This window comes from Carcharhinus amblyrhynchos, chromosome 10 (genome assembly GCF_965287045.1).
Source record: "Carcharhinus amblyrhynchos chromosome 10, sCarAmb.v2.hapA, whole genome shotgun sequence".
Taxonomy (NCBI): Eukaryota; Metazoa; Chordata; class Chondrichthyes; order Carcharhiniformes; family Carcharhinidae; genus Carcharhinus; species Carcharhinus amblyrhynchos.
Genome location: NC_137333.1, coordinates 93,904,993 through 93,920,276, shown reverse-complemented (window position 1 = coordinate 93,920,276; position 15,284 = coordinate 93,904,993). Strand labels below are relative to the sequence as shown.

The following is a 15,284-nucleotide window of genomic DNA, read 5'->3' as shown; positions in this document are numbered from 1 at the left end:
TACGGGAATTAAACCTATGCTGTTGCTCTGCATCACAAACAAACCATCCAGTCAACTGAGCAAAACAAAACCAAAGGTGTGCCACAGCTCTCATGAATCCACCTTAATTTCCATCAGTGTTCTTTCTGTTCTCTAATATATGAGAGTTCTAGGGGTCCTTCCACTAGGTTAATCTCAAACTCTCATAAGCACCTCCTTGTACTCTTGCTTAGTAACTCATACTCAGAATTGCCCCAGATTTCCAGTAGCCTTTTTCTACTGGTCCACGGTTTCTGGAAAATTCTCTCTCTACTCTGCCAAAGCTGCTTCCAGGCTACTACTGCAATTGCCTATTTCTATGACAACTCCCAGAGATAAACACAAAACAATAACAAAATTCTCTCAGCACCTTGGCACACCTTGTATAGGCTATAGCCCTCTACTCATTACACCATGTCAACCTATGACCCATTTATCCCCATTCTCTGCTTCCTGTTAGTTAACCAATCCCCCATCTATGCTAAAACCCCCTTTCCTATGAGCTCTAACTTTGTGCCATAACCTTTGATGTGGTATCTTGTTCTATACCTTTTGGAAATCATAGAATCCCAACAGTGCAGAAGGAGGCCATTTGACTCATCGAGTCTGCACCAACCACAATCCCACCTAGGCCTTATTCCCATAATCCCACATATTTACCCTACTAATCCCCTGACATTAAAATCAATTAAGCATGGCCAATCAACCTAACTGCACACCTTTGGAATGTAGGAGGAAACCCTCACTGGCATGGGGAGAATGTGCAACCTCTATGCAGACAACAATCCACGGTTGAATTTGAACCCAAGTCTCTGGCACTGAGAGGCAGCAGTGAACTGAAGTGCAGCATATCCACATGTTCCCTCTTATTCAAGTTGTTTGTTACTTTCTCATAGAATACCAGTAAATCAATCAAACGTGATTTCCCTTTCACAAAACTATGTTGACTCTGTCAGATTGCATTGAGAGCCAAGTGCCCTGCTATAACCTCCTTGATAATAGCTTCCAGCATTTTCATTATAGTAGGTCTTTGGCCAGCTGACATGTTGATTTCTGCTTTCTGTCTCTCCTCTTTCTTGAATAGGGGATTTACATTTGCTAGTGGCTGGAATGGTGACATTGTGATAAGTAGAGCGAAGTATCATAGGACAAGATTTTAGTGTTCAATGGAGCAGTATGTCTTTTGCAAAATAACCGGAAATGTGAAGGGTAAAATCCCATACAAGTATATGAAGCACCAACACATGAATAAAGATTTAAAAGGAGTTCTTTTAAAGACTATTATTGCCCAACTTTTTGTTGCAAGTCACTATCCTCAGCAGCTTCTCTTCCCAATTGTTCCAGAGGACAGCTCAAATACACTGCAACTAGAGAGTGATGGGACTTGGGTCTCTGCCTGCGGCCTCTCATGTCATTACATTCCACAAGTTGATCTTGAAAGAAAAGTTTCAGGCAATAGGCTGGTGGTGGTGTTGGTCCATTGCCAAGGCCAACACTTGCCAGCCATAGCTCAGTGTAGTACACTCGCCTCTGACACTGAAGTCCCTCTGCAGAGACTTGAGCACAAAAATCTAGACTGATGCTCCAATCTGGTAAGGATGGCAGTGGTTAGAACTGCTGCCTCACAGCACCAGGGACCCAGGTTCGATTCCCGGCTTGGGTCACTGTCTGTGTGAAGTTTGCACGTTCTCCCCGTGTCTATGTGAGTTTTCTCCAGGTGCTCCGGTTTCCTCCTGCAGTCCAAAGGTGTGCTGGTTAGGTGCATCGGCTGTGCTAAATTTTCCCTCAGTGTACTCGAACTGGTGCCGGAATGTGGCAACTAGGTGATTTTCACAGTAACTTCATTGCAGTTTTAATGTAAGCCTATTTGTGACTGATAAATAAACTATTTACTTTTACTGAGGGAGTGCTGCACTGTCAAGAATTGTAGTTCTTTATATTACATTAAACTGAGGCCTCAGCTGTTCCATCTCAAGTGGATGCTAAAGATCCTACAGCACCAATTTGAAGAGAAGGGGAGTTCTCCCTGAAGACCTGGCCAATATTGATTCCTTATTAAAATTACAACGAGAAATCTATTCATTATCACATTGCTGCTAGTGGGAGCTCACTGCTGCATTTCTTACAAAGGGTGGCTGCAATGTAAGAGCACTGTGAAGTGTGTAGGCATAGCCTATGGTCATTAAGCATCCTATAAAAGTTCAGGTTTCTTCTCTCCCTCCCTTAAAACAGTTACTATAGAATCCAAAATGGTTCAACTTCAAAGTACACTTCCTAAGATTCTCTCAAGTGAAGGATTGCAAAGGGTAAACAGTGGCTGGGAGAAAAACAGATCTGATACAGGACACACATGAAAAAGCGGTAATGTTGCAAAAATATGCTGTAATTTCCAATATCTGTAGAAGTATTTATTTATTCAAAAACTGAAATACAGAGATAGCAAATTCACAGGTTTCAGTGTTTCTTTGAAGTCATTTTTCTTAAGTCATTGGCGGAGATACTGAATTCCTTGAAGACCTGCAGGAGGACGATTCCAACAGAAACTGTGATAAACCCGCACAGCATTCCAAGAAAGTCGACAAATCCAACATCACTCCACTCTCGAAAGAGGATGGCCGATGCCAAAATGACCAAAACCGTGAAAACCACGTAGTAAATAGCACTGAATATGGAGGAGTCAAAGTGTTGCAGAGCCTTATTAATGTACATAAACTGAACGAGAATGCTGAAAACCAATGTTACCAACAGGATGATAAAGAGGCACAGCGCTCTTTGGCTCGAAGGATCGTCACTAAATGCATCTTGAGCGGCTAAGCCAATACCTTTACTGCTGGGCACCGTGAAACTCCCCAGTAATGAACAAATGCCAATATAAACCAGGACGTTGGTGGAGCCATGGATCGGTGCAACCCAGAAAATAAGCAGGACGAGAATTGCTAGAATAATGCAGGTGTAACCAAGAAACACTGTAAGACAATAATTATTTTGAAAGTCAAAAATTGTTCAATTAACCACTCTCTGCCCCCAAACATACACATTATAAAACTATTGTGGCCATCACGTCAGACCTTGTTATTGGCAGTGAGGCTGTTTCCACCGGTGGGTGAAACCTGAAGTAGGGGGCATGGCCTCAAAATAAGGGGAAGCACATTTAGGACTGAGTTGAGGAGGAACTTCTTCACCCAAAGGGTTGTGAATCCGTGGAATTCCCTGCCCAGTGAAGCAGTTGAGGCTACCTCATTAAATGTTTTCAAGGCAAGGATAGATACATTTTTGAACAGTAAAGGAATCAAGGATTATGGTGAATGGTGGTGGTGGTGGAGGGTGGGGGGTGGTGGTAGTGGTGGTGATGGTCGTAAGTGGAGCTGAGTCCACAAAAATATCATGGTGCAGCAGGTTTGAGGGGGTCAGGTGACCTACTTATGCTCCTAGTTCTTGTGTTCTTATCATGTCAGATCTTGTTACTGGCATTAAATAATTCCAGCACAAGGACCATGGAGTTTTGCAACGAAACAGTAAAGATTGCATCTGTGGACAGAGAAGTAGAGTTACCATTTCAGGTCTTTTAACTCTATTTCTCTCGCCACTGATCCAGTGAAGCATTATATGTTTTCATTTCAGATATCCAGCTTCCACAATATTTAGCCCTTGTATTAGTGGTCTTGTTCTGGTGCTACACAGCACTATCATTCTATTACCCCCTCTGTGCACTCGAGTGCACGATTCTCTGACTGAGGGTGACCTCTGTGTGCTCTCAGTACACGGTAGCAAGTGCAGCAGACAGAATGTTACAATTTAAGTTTGGATTGTTCCTTTGGTCCAAAACCCAAATCAGTGCAATATTCGACATAGAAATAATCTAAAATAGGAAATAAATTTTACTTGAACAAACATACAGTAATGCACCGAGAAGTCCATTTACTAATCAGACTTTCACATCAATTGCACCAAAGCACATAAAATAGTCACAATTAAAATAAAAACGGAAGTCTTGGGCAAAAATTTTTCAAAACTACATAAATGGTGTTTACTAAGATTAGGTAGATAATCAGCATCTTTTCCCAAAGATAGGGGAATCTAAAACTAGAGGGCAAAGGTTGAAGGTGAGGGGGGAGAGATACAAAAGGCTCCAGAGGGGCAATTTTTTCACTCAGGGTGCTGAGTGTCTGGAACGAGCTGCCGGTGGTAGTAATAGAGGCTTTTAAAAAACATTTAGACAGTAACATGGTAAGATGGATGCAGAGGGATATGTGCCAAATGTGGGCAATTAGGATTAGCTTAGTGGTTAAAACTGGGCGGCATGGTCAAGTTGGGCCAAAGGGCCTGCTTCCATGCTATAAACCTCTATGACAGTGACGTGATCCGTGATACCCATTAGAACAGAATTGAATATTGGCAAGTCCCAATGGTTTGAAAATAGGCCAATGATGCCATTTCAGAAGGGGTGACACAGACACCCAACCCACCAGAGATCCAATCATATTAAATCAGTTCCAGGTGAAATAATTGGATTATCAGAATAAGTATTAGCTCTACAATCATAACCTAGCAAATTGCAGACAACATGAATGCAGCATGGGGAAGATCCTACTTGACCAACCTCTTTCACATTTTCAGAAAGCGATGAATCTGGGAAAGCCCAACAATGTGGTGCGACTGGACTTTCAAAATGCATTTGATAAAGTTTTGAATGAAAAGCTACTCTAAATTTCAGAAAGGGTCAAACAGAAATTGGTAGAAGACCAAGAAATCATGGTTACTTGATGGAGGAGTTATGTCAGGTAGTCCTTCAGTGGTCAGTGTTAGGGCTCTCCCATCCACCTTAATTTCCTTTCATGGCACACTACTGCAGTTATTCAAATTTACCTGGATCTGCTAGTTTCTCTTCCAGTTGCACTCTTGATGTTATACTCTCAGTTTTGGGAGCATGAATGAGAAGTACAATTGAACCCGCACAGCTCAACAGACATCCTAGTTTTCCTAACAAGTTTAGCTTCTCCTGCAACAAATAGGAAGCCAAGAGTGCCCTAGAAAGAAAGATCATAGTAGAAAAAGGAGCGGGTGAGTGAAAGAAGAGGAACATTCATTACATGCACATGCAAAAGAAACTACTGCACCACAAGCTCCCACAGGGCAGACCCGAGGGCCTGTTCCTGTGCTGTACTTTTCTTTGTCCTTTGTACCACGGACAACCGTACACTGTGTCATGAAAGCAAATCATATTCCTGCCCTATTATTATGAGAATTTAAAATAGCTACTGAAGTTCTTCAGTAGTGTGTGTTTCACTGGATTCTTCCTTACAATTATTTCCAGTTGCAAGATTAGAGAGTAAAGGGCTGGATTAAAATGGCTGAAAATTAACACTAAATTGAGATTGTTTGAAGAGCTGGCTGCTCCATCTCAGGAACCATCAATCAAGGGGGCGGCATGGTGGCACAGTGGTTAGCACTGCTGCCTTACACTGCCAGGGACCCAGGTTCAATTCCCATCTTCGGCCAATGTCTGCGCGAAGTCTGCATGTTCTCCCTGTGTCTGCGTGGGTTTCCTCCAGGTGCTCTAGTTTCCTCCCACAATCTGAATGATGTGCTGGTTAGGTGCTTTGGCTGGGCTAAATTCCCTTTCAGTGTACCCAAACACATGCCAGAGTGCGGTGACTCAGGGATTTTCACAGTAACTTCATTGCAGTGTTAATGTAACCTTACTTGTGACTAATAAATAAATAAAAGATAAACTTCACCTTACTGATCAAATGTAATCAAATCATTTTGATATTAAAGTTTATTTATTAGTGTCATGAGTTGGCTTACATTAACACTGCAATGAAGTTGCTGTGAAAATCCTCCAATCAGCACACTCCGGTGCTTATTTGGGTGCACAGAGGGAGAACTTAGCATGGCCAATGCACCTAAGCAGCATGCCTTTCGGACTGTGGGTGGAAACTGGAGCATTTGGAGGAAATCCACGCAGACACGGGGAGAACATGCAGATTCTTCACAGACAAAGACCCAAGCAGAGGATTGAACTCGGGTCCTTGGCGCTGTTGTGTCATTGCACTACCCAACACAGCACTGTTTATAACGTCTGATATGTCAGCAAGTGGACAAGAACATAAACATTCATTTAAAAAGTGCTTAAATATCGCGGGGTGATGTTGCAACCCTGCAATTGACCATAATAAAAAGCAATTACCATACCATATGTAAATATGTACAAGTAGATTGCGAGTGCAAAATAGTACCCAAATGGGACACCGAGGGCTCCTAGTGGTGTTACCAATGCAGCAGGGGCAGTGTTGTACGCTAAGAAGTTTCCTAGTTGAGCCAGTCCCACTGCAATAAAGAAATGCCAAACATTAACTCATGCATGCGGGTTTCAAAACAAAAATTTCTTCAACCATTTATACCAGAATTAAATATCAGTAATTTCAGCAACACAAGGGTGGTGCCAAATCACAGCACCAGTTGATGACACCCTAGAGTGGTTTTAATCTTCCCTATCCAACCTCAGAATCTAGACTAACTTCTGGGGAAAATATCAAATCCAACATGTAATAAAAACAAATCAAAAAAAAAAGCAACATCAGATTTGCCCCCACCACCCCCACATCCATGTCCCAGTTGTTCACACATTCTCAAGGGTCTCATGTTTGATAGAGATATTCAAACTCAGGGAGGGTCTTTGACAGAGTCGATAGAAACTGCTCCCACTCACGTAAGGATCGAGGATGAGGGGACACAGATTTAACGCCAGTGGCAGAAATAGCAAAAAAAAGTGGCGTAAAGGGAAACCTTTTTCAAGCAACGAGTGGTTAAGGTCTGCAATGCACTGCCTAAGTGTGTTGGGGGGGATGGCGATGTGCAGGTCCAAATGAAGCATTCAGAAGGGAATTAGACCCTTTTCTACTTAAATTCTCTCATTGTGTTAGTTTTCAGATCACTCCAACTTCACCTCTTCGGGACTTGGAGACATTAACATTACGCTGAATCTATCCTGATCCTAGTTGTCTGAAAAGGAAGAATGTGCAGCATTACTGGGAGTTGGCGGGGGAAATGGCACCAGATTAATTACTCATTTGGGGAGCTGCTGCAGGTGCAATGGGCCAAATGGCCTCCTTCTGTGCTGCAACACATGAGAGAAATACCTTGAATATTCTTTATTATCCTTAATCCTCTGTTGCTATTCCATTGTAAGGGGACTTTAACAACAACTTGCATTTGTATAGCACCTTTGACTAAAGGAGCGTGATGAGCTGACACCTAGCCAGGCAGGTGAACCCCAGATTTGTTCAAAGAAGTAGGTATCAGACAGTGTCTTGAGAAGTGGGGGGAAGAGGGACATAATTATTCGCACTAGCTCCTGCATTCCTTAAGCATTTTTGTTTATTTGTTCTATGGTGGGATATGGGAATTGCTGACAGCACCTGCATTTGTTGCCCATCTCTAATTGCTCTTGATAGCTGTCATGGTCATCATTACTGAGGCTGGCTTCTTATTCCAATTCTATTAATTTAAATTCCACCAGCTGCCATCGTGGGATTTGAACCCGGATCTTCGGATTACTATTCCTGTGGCATTACTGTAACTCCCTTATCTCCCCTCAAGTCATACAGTCATAGAGGTTTACAGCATGGAAACAGGCCCTTCGGCCCCACTTGTCCATGCTGCCCTTTCCTTTTAAAAAACTCCAAAACTAGTCCCAATTGCCTGTATTTGGCCCATATCCATCTATACCCATCTTATCTATGTAACTGTGAAAACGCTTTTTAAAAGACAAAATTGTGCCTCTATTACTATCTAAGGCAGCTTGTTCCAGACATTCACCACTCTGAGTGAAAAAAATGCCCCTTTGGACTCTTTTGTATCTCTCCCCTCTCACTTTAAACCCATATTCTCTATTTTTAGACTCCCCTACCTTTGGGAAAAGATATTGACTATCTAGCTGATCTATGCTCCTCATTACTTTATAGACCTCTGTAAGCTTACCCCTCAGCCTCCTACGCTCCAGAGAAAAAGGTCCCAGTCTATCCAGCCTCTCCTTATAACTCAAACCATCAAGTCCTGGTAGCATCTAGTAAATCTTTTCTGCACTCTTTCCAGTTTAATAATATTCTTTTGAATATTTCTTCTTATAGGAGTATTTTATCTTCACTTTGTTCCCTTTCTTTTAAAAAAAAGACAGTTTTTGCTTCCAGTCTGATAGAACATAGAACACTACAGCACAAACAGGCCCTTCGGCCCACGAGTTGTGCCGATCACATCAACACCTACCAACCTACAGACCTATCTATAACCCTCAATCTCATTAAACCCCATATACTCATCCAGAAGTCTTTTAAAAGACCCCAGCGAGTTCGCCTCCACCACCACTGACGGCAGCCGATTCCATTCACTCACCACCCTCTGAGTGAAAAACTTACCCCTAACATCACTTCTGTACTTCCCTCCCCGCACCTTAAATAATGATAATGGCTTACAATGAAACTTTAGCTTGTCTGTTTTTGCCCACAAGCCAATTGGCTCACTCAGCAGTTTCTGTTTTCGTTCAGATTTCCTGCATTTGCACATTTTGCTTTTTATTGTGAATCCCGTGATTTCAGCTGGGTTTAATACTGAGAAACAGTCACATGCTTAGGAGTCGCTATCTCTCCTGATTTGCTATTGCTTGAGGTGCGATGACTAATTTTTCAATTAATCCATTGTCACTTATTGTGAAGGCTTACATATTAATAAGTAATCCCCATGTGAACATTACACTGGAAGACTACACGGTGAAGGTTTATCCCAATAAAAACAGGCTAGTCTTGGAACAGATTGCTTTAAATGAATGGTAGAAAAAGAGATGAGACACAACAACAATTTGCACTTACATAATATGAACACAAGAACTAAATCTGGCCGCTCTGCCATTCAATAAGATCACGGCTGACCTTTTCATGGACTCAGCTCCACTTACCCGCCCACTCACTATAACCCTTAATTCCTTTACTGTTCAAAAATTTATCTATCCCTGCCTTAAAAACATTCAATGAGGTAGCTTCAACTGCTTACTGGGCAGGGAATTCCACAGATTCACAACCCTTTGGGTAAAGAAGTTCCTCCTCAACTCAGTCCTAAACCTGCTCCCCCTTATTTTGAGGCCATATCCCTTAGTTCTAGTTTTACCTGCCAGTGGAAACAACTTCCCTGCTATCTATCTTATCTGTTCCCTTCATAATCATATATGTTTCTACAAGAACTCCCCTCATTCTTCTGAATTCCAATGAGTATAGCTCCAGTCTACTTAGTCTCTCCTCATAAACCAATTCTTTCAACTCCAGAGTCAACCTAGTGAATCTCCTCTGCACCCCCTCCAGTGCCAGTATACTCTCTCTCAAGTAAGGAGACCAGAACTGTACACAGTACTCCAGGTGTGGCCTCACCAGCATCTTACACAGCTGCAATATAACCTCGCAGTTCTTAAACTCCATCCCTCTAGCAATTATATACTGCCTTTCATATAGGAAAACATCCAAGGCACTTTGAAGGAGTATTATCGAATAAATTTTAAAAAGGGGGGCACAAAAGCAGATACTAAGACACAAGAGTAAAGGCTTGGCCAAAAGAGACGTTTTTCAAAAAATGAATTTACAGGAGACAGGTATCGCTGGCTAGATCAGCTTCGACTGTCCATCCACAACTGTCCTCAAGAAGGTGATGGTGAGCTGCCTTCCTGAAGCAGTGCAGTTCAAGTGAAGTATTTTAGGGAGGGAGTTCCAAGATTTTCACCCAGCGACAGTGAAGGAACAGTGATATATGTCCAAGTCAGGATGGTGTGTGTCTTGGAGGGGATAAACCCCCAGGTGGTGGTGTGTCTGCTACCTTTGTCCTTCCAGATGGCAGTGGCTGTGGGCTTGAAAAATGCTAAGAAGCATTGCTGAGTTCCTAAAGCACATCTTGCAGATTGTACACACTGCTGCCACTGCGCATCGGTGGTGGAGACAGTGAATGTTTGTGCATTTCAAGGAGCTTTGTAAAAACGAGAGCTGGGGAGATTTAGGGATGGAATTCAGAGCCTTGGGTCAAGGCAGCTGAAGACATACACCAACAGTGAAGTGGTTAAAATCAAGGATGTACAAGAGACTAGAAATATCAAAGGCTTTTTGGCCTGATAGCAGTTACAGAAACAGTGAGGAGAAAGAGTCCATGCATGGAAAGATTTGAAAACAAGGATGAGAATTTTAAAATTTACACTTACATCCGACAGTTCCACTCCACCAAACCAATTCCGTTAAATAGGAAGCACCTGCCAAAAGGCAAGAGTTAGCATTTTCTTATTAGACAGAAAAATTCAGGCATCTTGATTTTTGAAGGAAGACTGCGTCACCAACAGGGCCGATATCTCAAAATTCGCTGACCCACATCTCTCTCTACTGACTGGTATCACTGGCAAACCAGATTGTGATTCATTTGCCAAGGAGAAGTGATAATCAGTTTATAAAATTAAGCCAGGGGTCAAAGAACACATTACTTTAAAACTAGTCAACTGCATAGCACATGGATGATTGTGGTCAAACATTTTTGCATGCTTCAGTCATTGATATTTAATTCAACTGCATAGGAAACCTGCAGAATTCATTACATGACAGCTAGAAAGCAAGATTTTGGACATCTATCCAAAAGTACTGAAGGGCAGTCAAGCGAATGTCATCATCGTTGTGTTTGGAGAATTTGATCCGAATGAGGTCACTCTTAAAGGAAGCTCTTGTTTGAAACCTCCCAATTAAAATACTTCTACTTAAATTTTCTTTCACTACACCCCAACCATCATTACTTCCCAGGAATTCTACTGGCATTTTTATTCATCTTTTCTGTATCTGTAATTCATTTTTCTTAAATGCAGCAGCAATCCTAAATCTCTTCGCTATTCCATTCTGTTAAACGTCTACTATTTTCTATGCATCTTCTTCTGTGCTAATTGATCTTCTGGGTAGTCCTCTCCTTGATAGAACTGCAATGCAGTTTCCTTCATAAATAGTCCTGGAAACAATTCCTATTAATTTTTCACATTTCAAACTAGGAGATCAAGTTGGTTTGTTTCTGTTGTATTCTGGCTCCCACGTTTTCACCTCCTGACTAAACTTTTCCTGTTAGCTTCTCTCGACATCTGCCCAAGAGGACCTTTACTATGGGAGACTTGGTCTAATTCCTGCATACCTACTAACTTCTCTACTATGTCATGCATTGAGGTTGGCCAACAGCTTCACAAATGACATTACCAAATAATGCTTGGTGCAAACATCTTAATCTTGCACCCCGCTTTGATTTGCATGTGATACATTTCAATGATTAATAGCTAAAAATCTTCGCATCCAAATTTCCCATCACCCTTTAGATGTGTTGTTACATAAAAAGCATCTTTTATTCACTGACCTCAAACCAAAAGCAGTTTTGATGATTTTGATTTGATTCATTATTGTCACATATATTAACATACAGTGAAAAGTGTTGTTTCTTGCATGTTATATATTCAATGCATACTGTTTGTGGAGACGGGAAGGAGAGACTGCAGAATGTAGTGTTACAGTCATAGCTAGGGTGCAGGGAAAGATCAACTTCCTCTACAGGGAACCAGCAGCTAGCAAGTAGCTCAAAATTGTCAAAGGACTGATTTTCACTTAGGACTGTTACAACAAGGGATTTTCACAATATTTTGATTGCAGTATTAATGTAAGCCTACTTATGACACTAACAAATAAACTTTAAAACATGGAAAGTTTTGCAATAGAAAGTGGTTGATTCAGAAAATATTTGATATGTATAAGATAAAGAAACAGAATTAGGTCATTTGGCCCATTGTTTCCGCTCCATCATTTAGTCATGTCTGGTTAAAGTCAAAGTTTATTTGTTAGTTCCATGAAGGCTTACATTTACACTGTAATGAAGTACTGTGAAAATCTCCAAGTCACACACTAAGGGAGAATTTAGCATGGCCAATACACCTGACCAGCTTGTCTTTTGGACTGTGGGAGGAAACTGGAGCACCTGGAGAACACCCAGGCAGACATGGAGAACATGCAAACTCCGCACAGACTGTGCCCAAGCTGAGAATCAAACCCAGGTCCCTGATGCTGTGAGGCAGCAGTGCTAATCACTGTGCCACCCTACCCATTTTCCTGCCTTCTCCCCATAATCTTTCAGCCCATTACCAATTAAAAATCTGTCTAACTTGAGGAATATTCACTGTCCCACCATCCACCACACTTTGCGGTAGTGAAATAAGTTCATAAGTTATACTATGAATCAGAACATATCACAGGACTATGAAGAAGCAGCAGGATTGTAATGAAGTGTTGGTCACATGTTCTGCATTTTGAACAAATATTTCCTAAAGTCAAAACAGGATACATTAAAAAACTCTTTGGATGAGAGTAGAAATAATTTTAAGATTGGATTTGCATAAGAAAAAAAGAAAATCAGCAGATTTAACATACACAGTATGTTGGATAACACCACTTTTCCCTTGCAAGACTAAGTATGCTTTTTAACATTTTCCAAACAAGTGCAGCCAATTTGAAAATGTTTTTCTAACGCAAAAATCTAATTCAACTCAAATATTAAAGAACAAAGTAGTGTGTCACATTCACCTGTTAAATTATTCCAAATCAATATTCCAAATCAACACTTAGCACCCTGAATTTTATATTTTAATACTGTGTTCAAATGCAAGTGAACATTATCCAATATATTTAGTGCAAAATTGCTTCTTCAGCACAATTAGGTGCGAAAAGTAAATAAAACTTCAACTTTACCAGCATCATTGTTGTAGAACTTGTGGTAGAACATAGAACATTGTGGTAGAACATAGAAATATATTGGATTTCTATGAGGATGTGACTAGTGCAGTAGACAGAGGGGAACCGGTGGATGTGGTGTTTTTAGATTTTCAAAAGGCGTTTGATAAGGTGCCTCATAAAAGGTTGCTACAGAAGGTTAGGGTGCATGGAGTTGGGGGTAAGGTATTAGCGTGGATAGAGGATTGGTTGTCTAATAGGAAGCAGAGAGTTGGTACCAATGGGTGCTATTCTGATTGACGGTTGGTGACTAGTGGAGTGCCACAGGGATCGGTGCTGGGGCCTCAGCTATTTACCATTTATATAGATGATCTGGAGGAGGGGGCTGAGTGTAGGGTGACGAAATTTGCTGATGACATGAAGATGAGTGGAAAAGCAAATTGCGTGGAGGGTGTGGAAAGTCTGCAGAGGGATCTGGATAGGCTAAGCAAGTGGGCGAGGACCTGGCAGATGGAGTATAATGTTAGCAAGTGTGAGGTTATCCACTTTGGCAGAAATAACAGTAGGAGGGATTACTACTTAAAGGGCAAAAAGCTGCAGCATGCTACGGTGCAGAGGGACCTGGGGGTTCTTATGCACGAGTCGCAAAAACCCAGTCTGTAGGTGCAGCAGGTGATCAAGAAGGCGGATGGAATACTGGCCTTTATAGCGAGGGGGATAGAATATAAAAGTGGGGAGGTCTTGCTGCAACTGTACAGGGCACTGGTGAGGCTGCAGCTGGAGTACTGTGTGCAGTTTTGGTCGTCGCACTTGCGCAAGGATATTTTGGCCTTGGACGGAGTGCAGAGGAGGTTCACTAGGCTAATACCGGAGATGAGGGGGTTGGACTATGAAGAGAGACTAAATAGACTGGGTCTGTACTCGTTGGAGTTTAGAAGGATGAGGGGGGGATCTTATAGAGACATATAAGATAATGAAAGGGATGGATAGGGTAGAAGTAAAGAGATTCTTCCCGCTTAGAAAAGATAGCAGGACTAGAGGGCACAGCCTCAAGATAAGTGGGGGGCGGGGGGGGTGCGGGCAGTTTAGATCAGAGTTGAGGAGGAACTTCTTCACTCAAAGGGTGGTGAGTCTCTGGAATTCTCTGCCCATTGAAGTGGTGGAGGCTACCTCGCTAAATATATTTAAGTCACGGGTAGATAGGTTTTTGACAGACAAGGGAATTAAGGGTTATGGGGAGAAAGTGGGAAAGTGGAACTGAGCCACTTCAGATCAGCCATGATCTTATTGAATGGCGGGGCAAGCTCGAAGGGCTAGATGGCCTACTCCTGCTCCTATTTCTTATGTTCTTAGAACTGATATTCTTTAAAAATATATATAACCAGCTATTATAGGAAGTGATGAGCATTTCCAGTCAGTGTGGCCAGTTTTAAATGTGAACATTTCGGATGACTCAATCCACAGGAAATCTGCAATAAGATTAACAACTGGGCATTGCCCAATAAAAGCAAAACCGCTTGGGAGGCGTGTGTGTTTCTGTACCCTGTTGCCAGGTATTAAGCTGGGTAATTTGTGGGTGGTGAATTCGGTGATTACGAACCTCTGCTCTCGGCTCGAAGGATGCCTTTTCTCTGCAGCACGAAAGTGCAGCCGTTCAGGAGGCTGGAGAGCAGGGCGATGCTGAGTCCCAGGGAGGCGCCTGCACTCTGCTCCCGCTCCGTCCCCATCCCGCGCTCACCTGGCCAGGTACACAGCTCGCGCCGCCTCACCGCAACTCCTAATTAACAACCTGGTGCAGAACAGTTCACATTCAGTCATTTTCCTTCCAAATCAATGTCATTAAAACTCCAATTGCATCCAACCTACCAAAGGTCATTTACCACCGGAGTTCTTTTGGAAGTAAGTTTTTTTTTAAGTTTTATTAAAACATTCCTTCCGTATTCTCAGCAACACACCCTGGTTTTAACACATGCGCAGTGAGAGAGAAACTAAGATGTCTGCTGCTCCGAGAGATGCCTTGCTTGGAGCTCCCTCTAGCATTACAGTGTCAGGACCCAAATCTCACATCAGCACATCAGGATTTTCCCTTTCTCTCTCTCTTGTTGTGTTGGTGGGTTGTTGATTGGCAAGAGATTGCTGGCAGCCAATCATCTTAGGGTGGCACAGTGATTGCCTCACAGCTCCAGGGACCCGGGTTCGATTCCCGGCTTGGGTCACTGTCAGTGCGGAGTCTGCATGTTCTCCCTGTGTCTGCTTAGGTTTCCTCCAGGTGCCACCATTTCCTCCTACAGTCCGAAAGGCGTGCTGGTTATGTGCGTTGGCCATGATAAATCCTTCCCCAGTGTACCCAAACAGGCACCAGCGTGTGGCACCTAAGGAATTTTCACAGTAATTACATTGCAGTGTTATTGTAAAAACTATTTGTGACTAATAATTAACCCCTACTTTTATTTTAACTTTACTTTGACATCACCGCAGATGTTCCTCAGGGCAGTT

At 42.3% G+C, this 15,284-nt stretch overlaps 1 protein-coding gene across 3 annotated transcripts; it reads right to left on the bottom strand.

Annotated features, from left to right (window-relative positions):
- Window positions 1–2,411: 2,411 nt before the first annotated feature.
- Window positions 2,412–14,755, bottom strand: nipa1 (NIPA magnesium transporter 1). 3 transcript variants are annotated; one of them, XM_080197970.1, is made up of 6 exons: window positions 14,655–14,755; window positions 14,389–14,577; window positions 10,253–10,300; window positions 6,258–6,348; window positions 4,885–5,045; window positions 2,412–2,984 (listed from the first exon to the last, which is right to left on the bottom strand). In XM_080197970.1, exons 2-6 carry the CDS (start codon window positions 14,513–14,515, stop codon window positions 2,473–2,475), a joined length of 939 nt encoding a protein of 312 aa, XP_080054096.1. In that variant the 5' UTR covers window positions 14,516–14,577; window positions 14,655–14,755; the 3' UTR covers window positions 2,412–2,472. The 3 variants fall into 3 exon arrangements, with proteins under 3 accessions (XP_080054096.1, XP_080054095.1, XP_080054097.1); XM_080197969.1 differs by having other exon boundaries at window positions 14,389–14,749; XM_080197971.1 differs by lacking the exon at window positions 14,389–14,577 and having other exon boundaries at window positions 14,655–14,749.
- Window positions 14,756–15,284: the final 529 nt, after the last annotated feature.

What these genes read in the sequence shown, in the direction of transcription:
- nipa1 (XM_080197970.1), bottom strand. Translation starts at nt 14,515, where the DNA reads ATGGGGACGGAGCGGGAGCAGAGTGCAGGCGCCTCCCTGGGACTCAGC. An exon ending in CCTTCGAGCCGAGAGCAGAG is followed by an intron (nt 10,301 to 14,388) that starts GTTCGTAATCAC and finishes GCCTTTTGGCAG; the next exon opens with GTGCTTCCTATTTAACGGAA. An exon ending in GCCCTCGGTGTCCCATTTGG is followed by an intron (nt 5,046 to 6,257) that starts GTACTATTTTGC and finishes CTTTCTTTCTAG; the next exon opens with GGCACTCTTGGCTTCCTATT.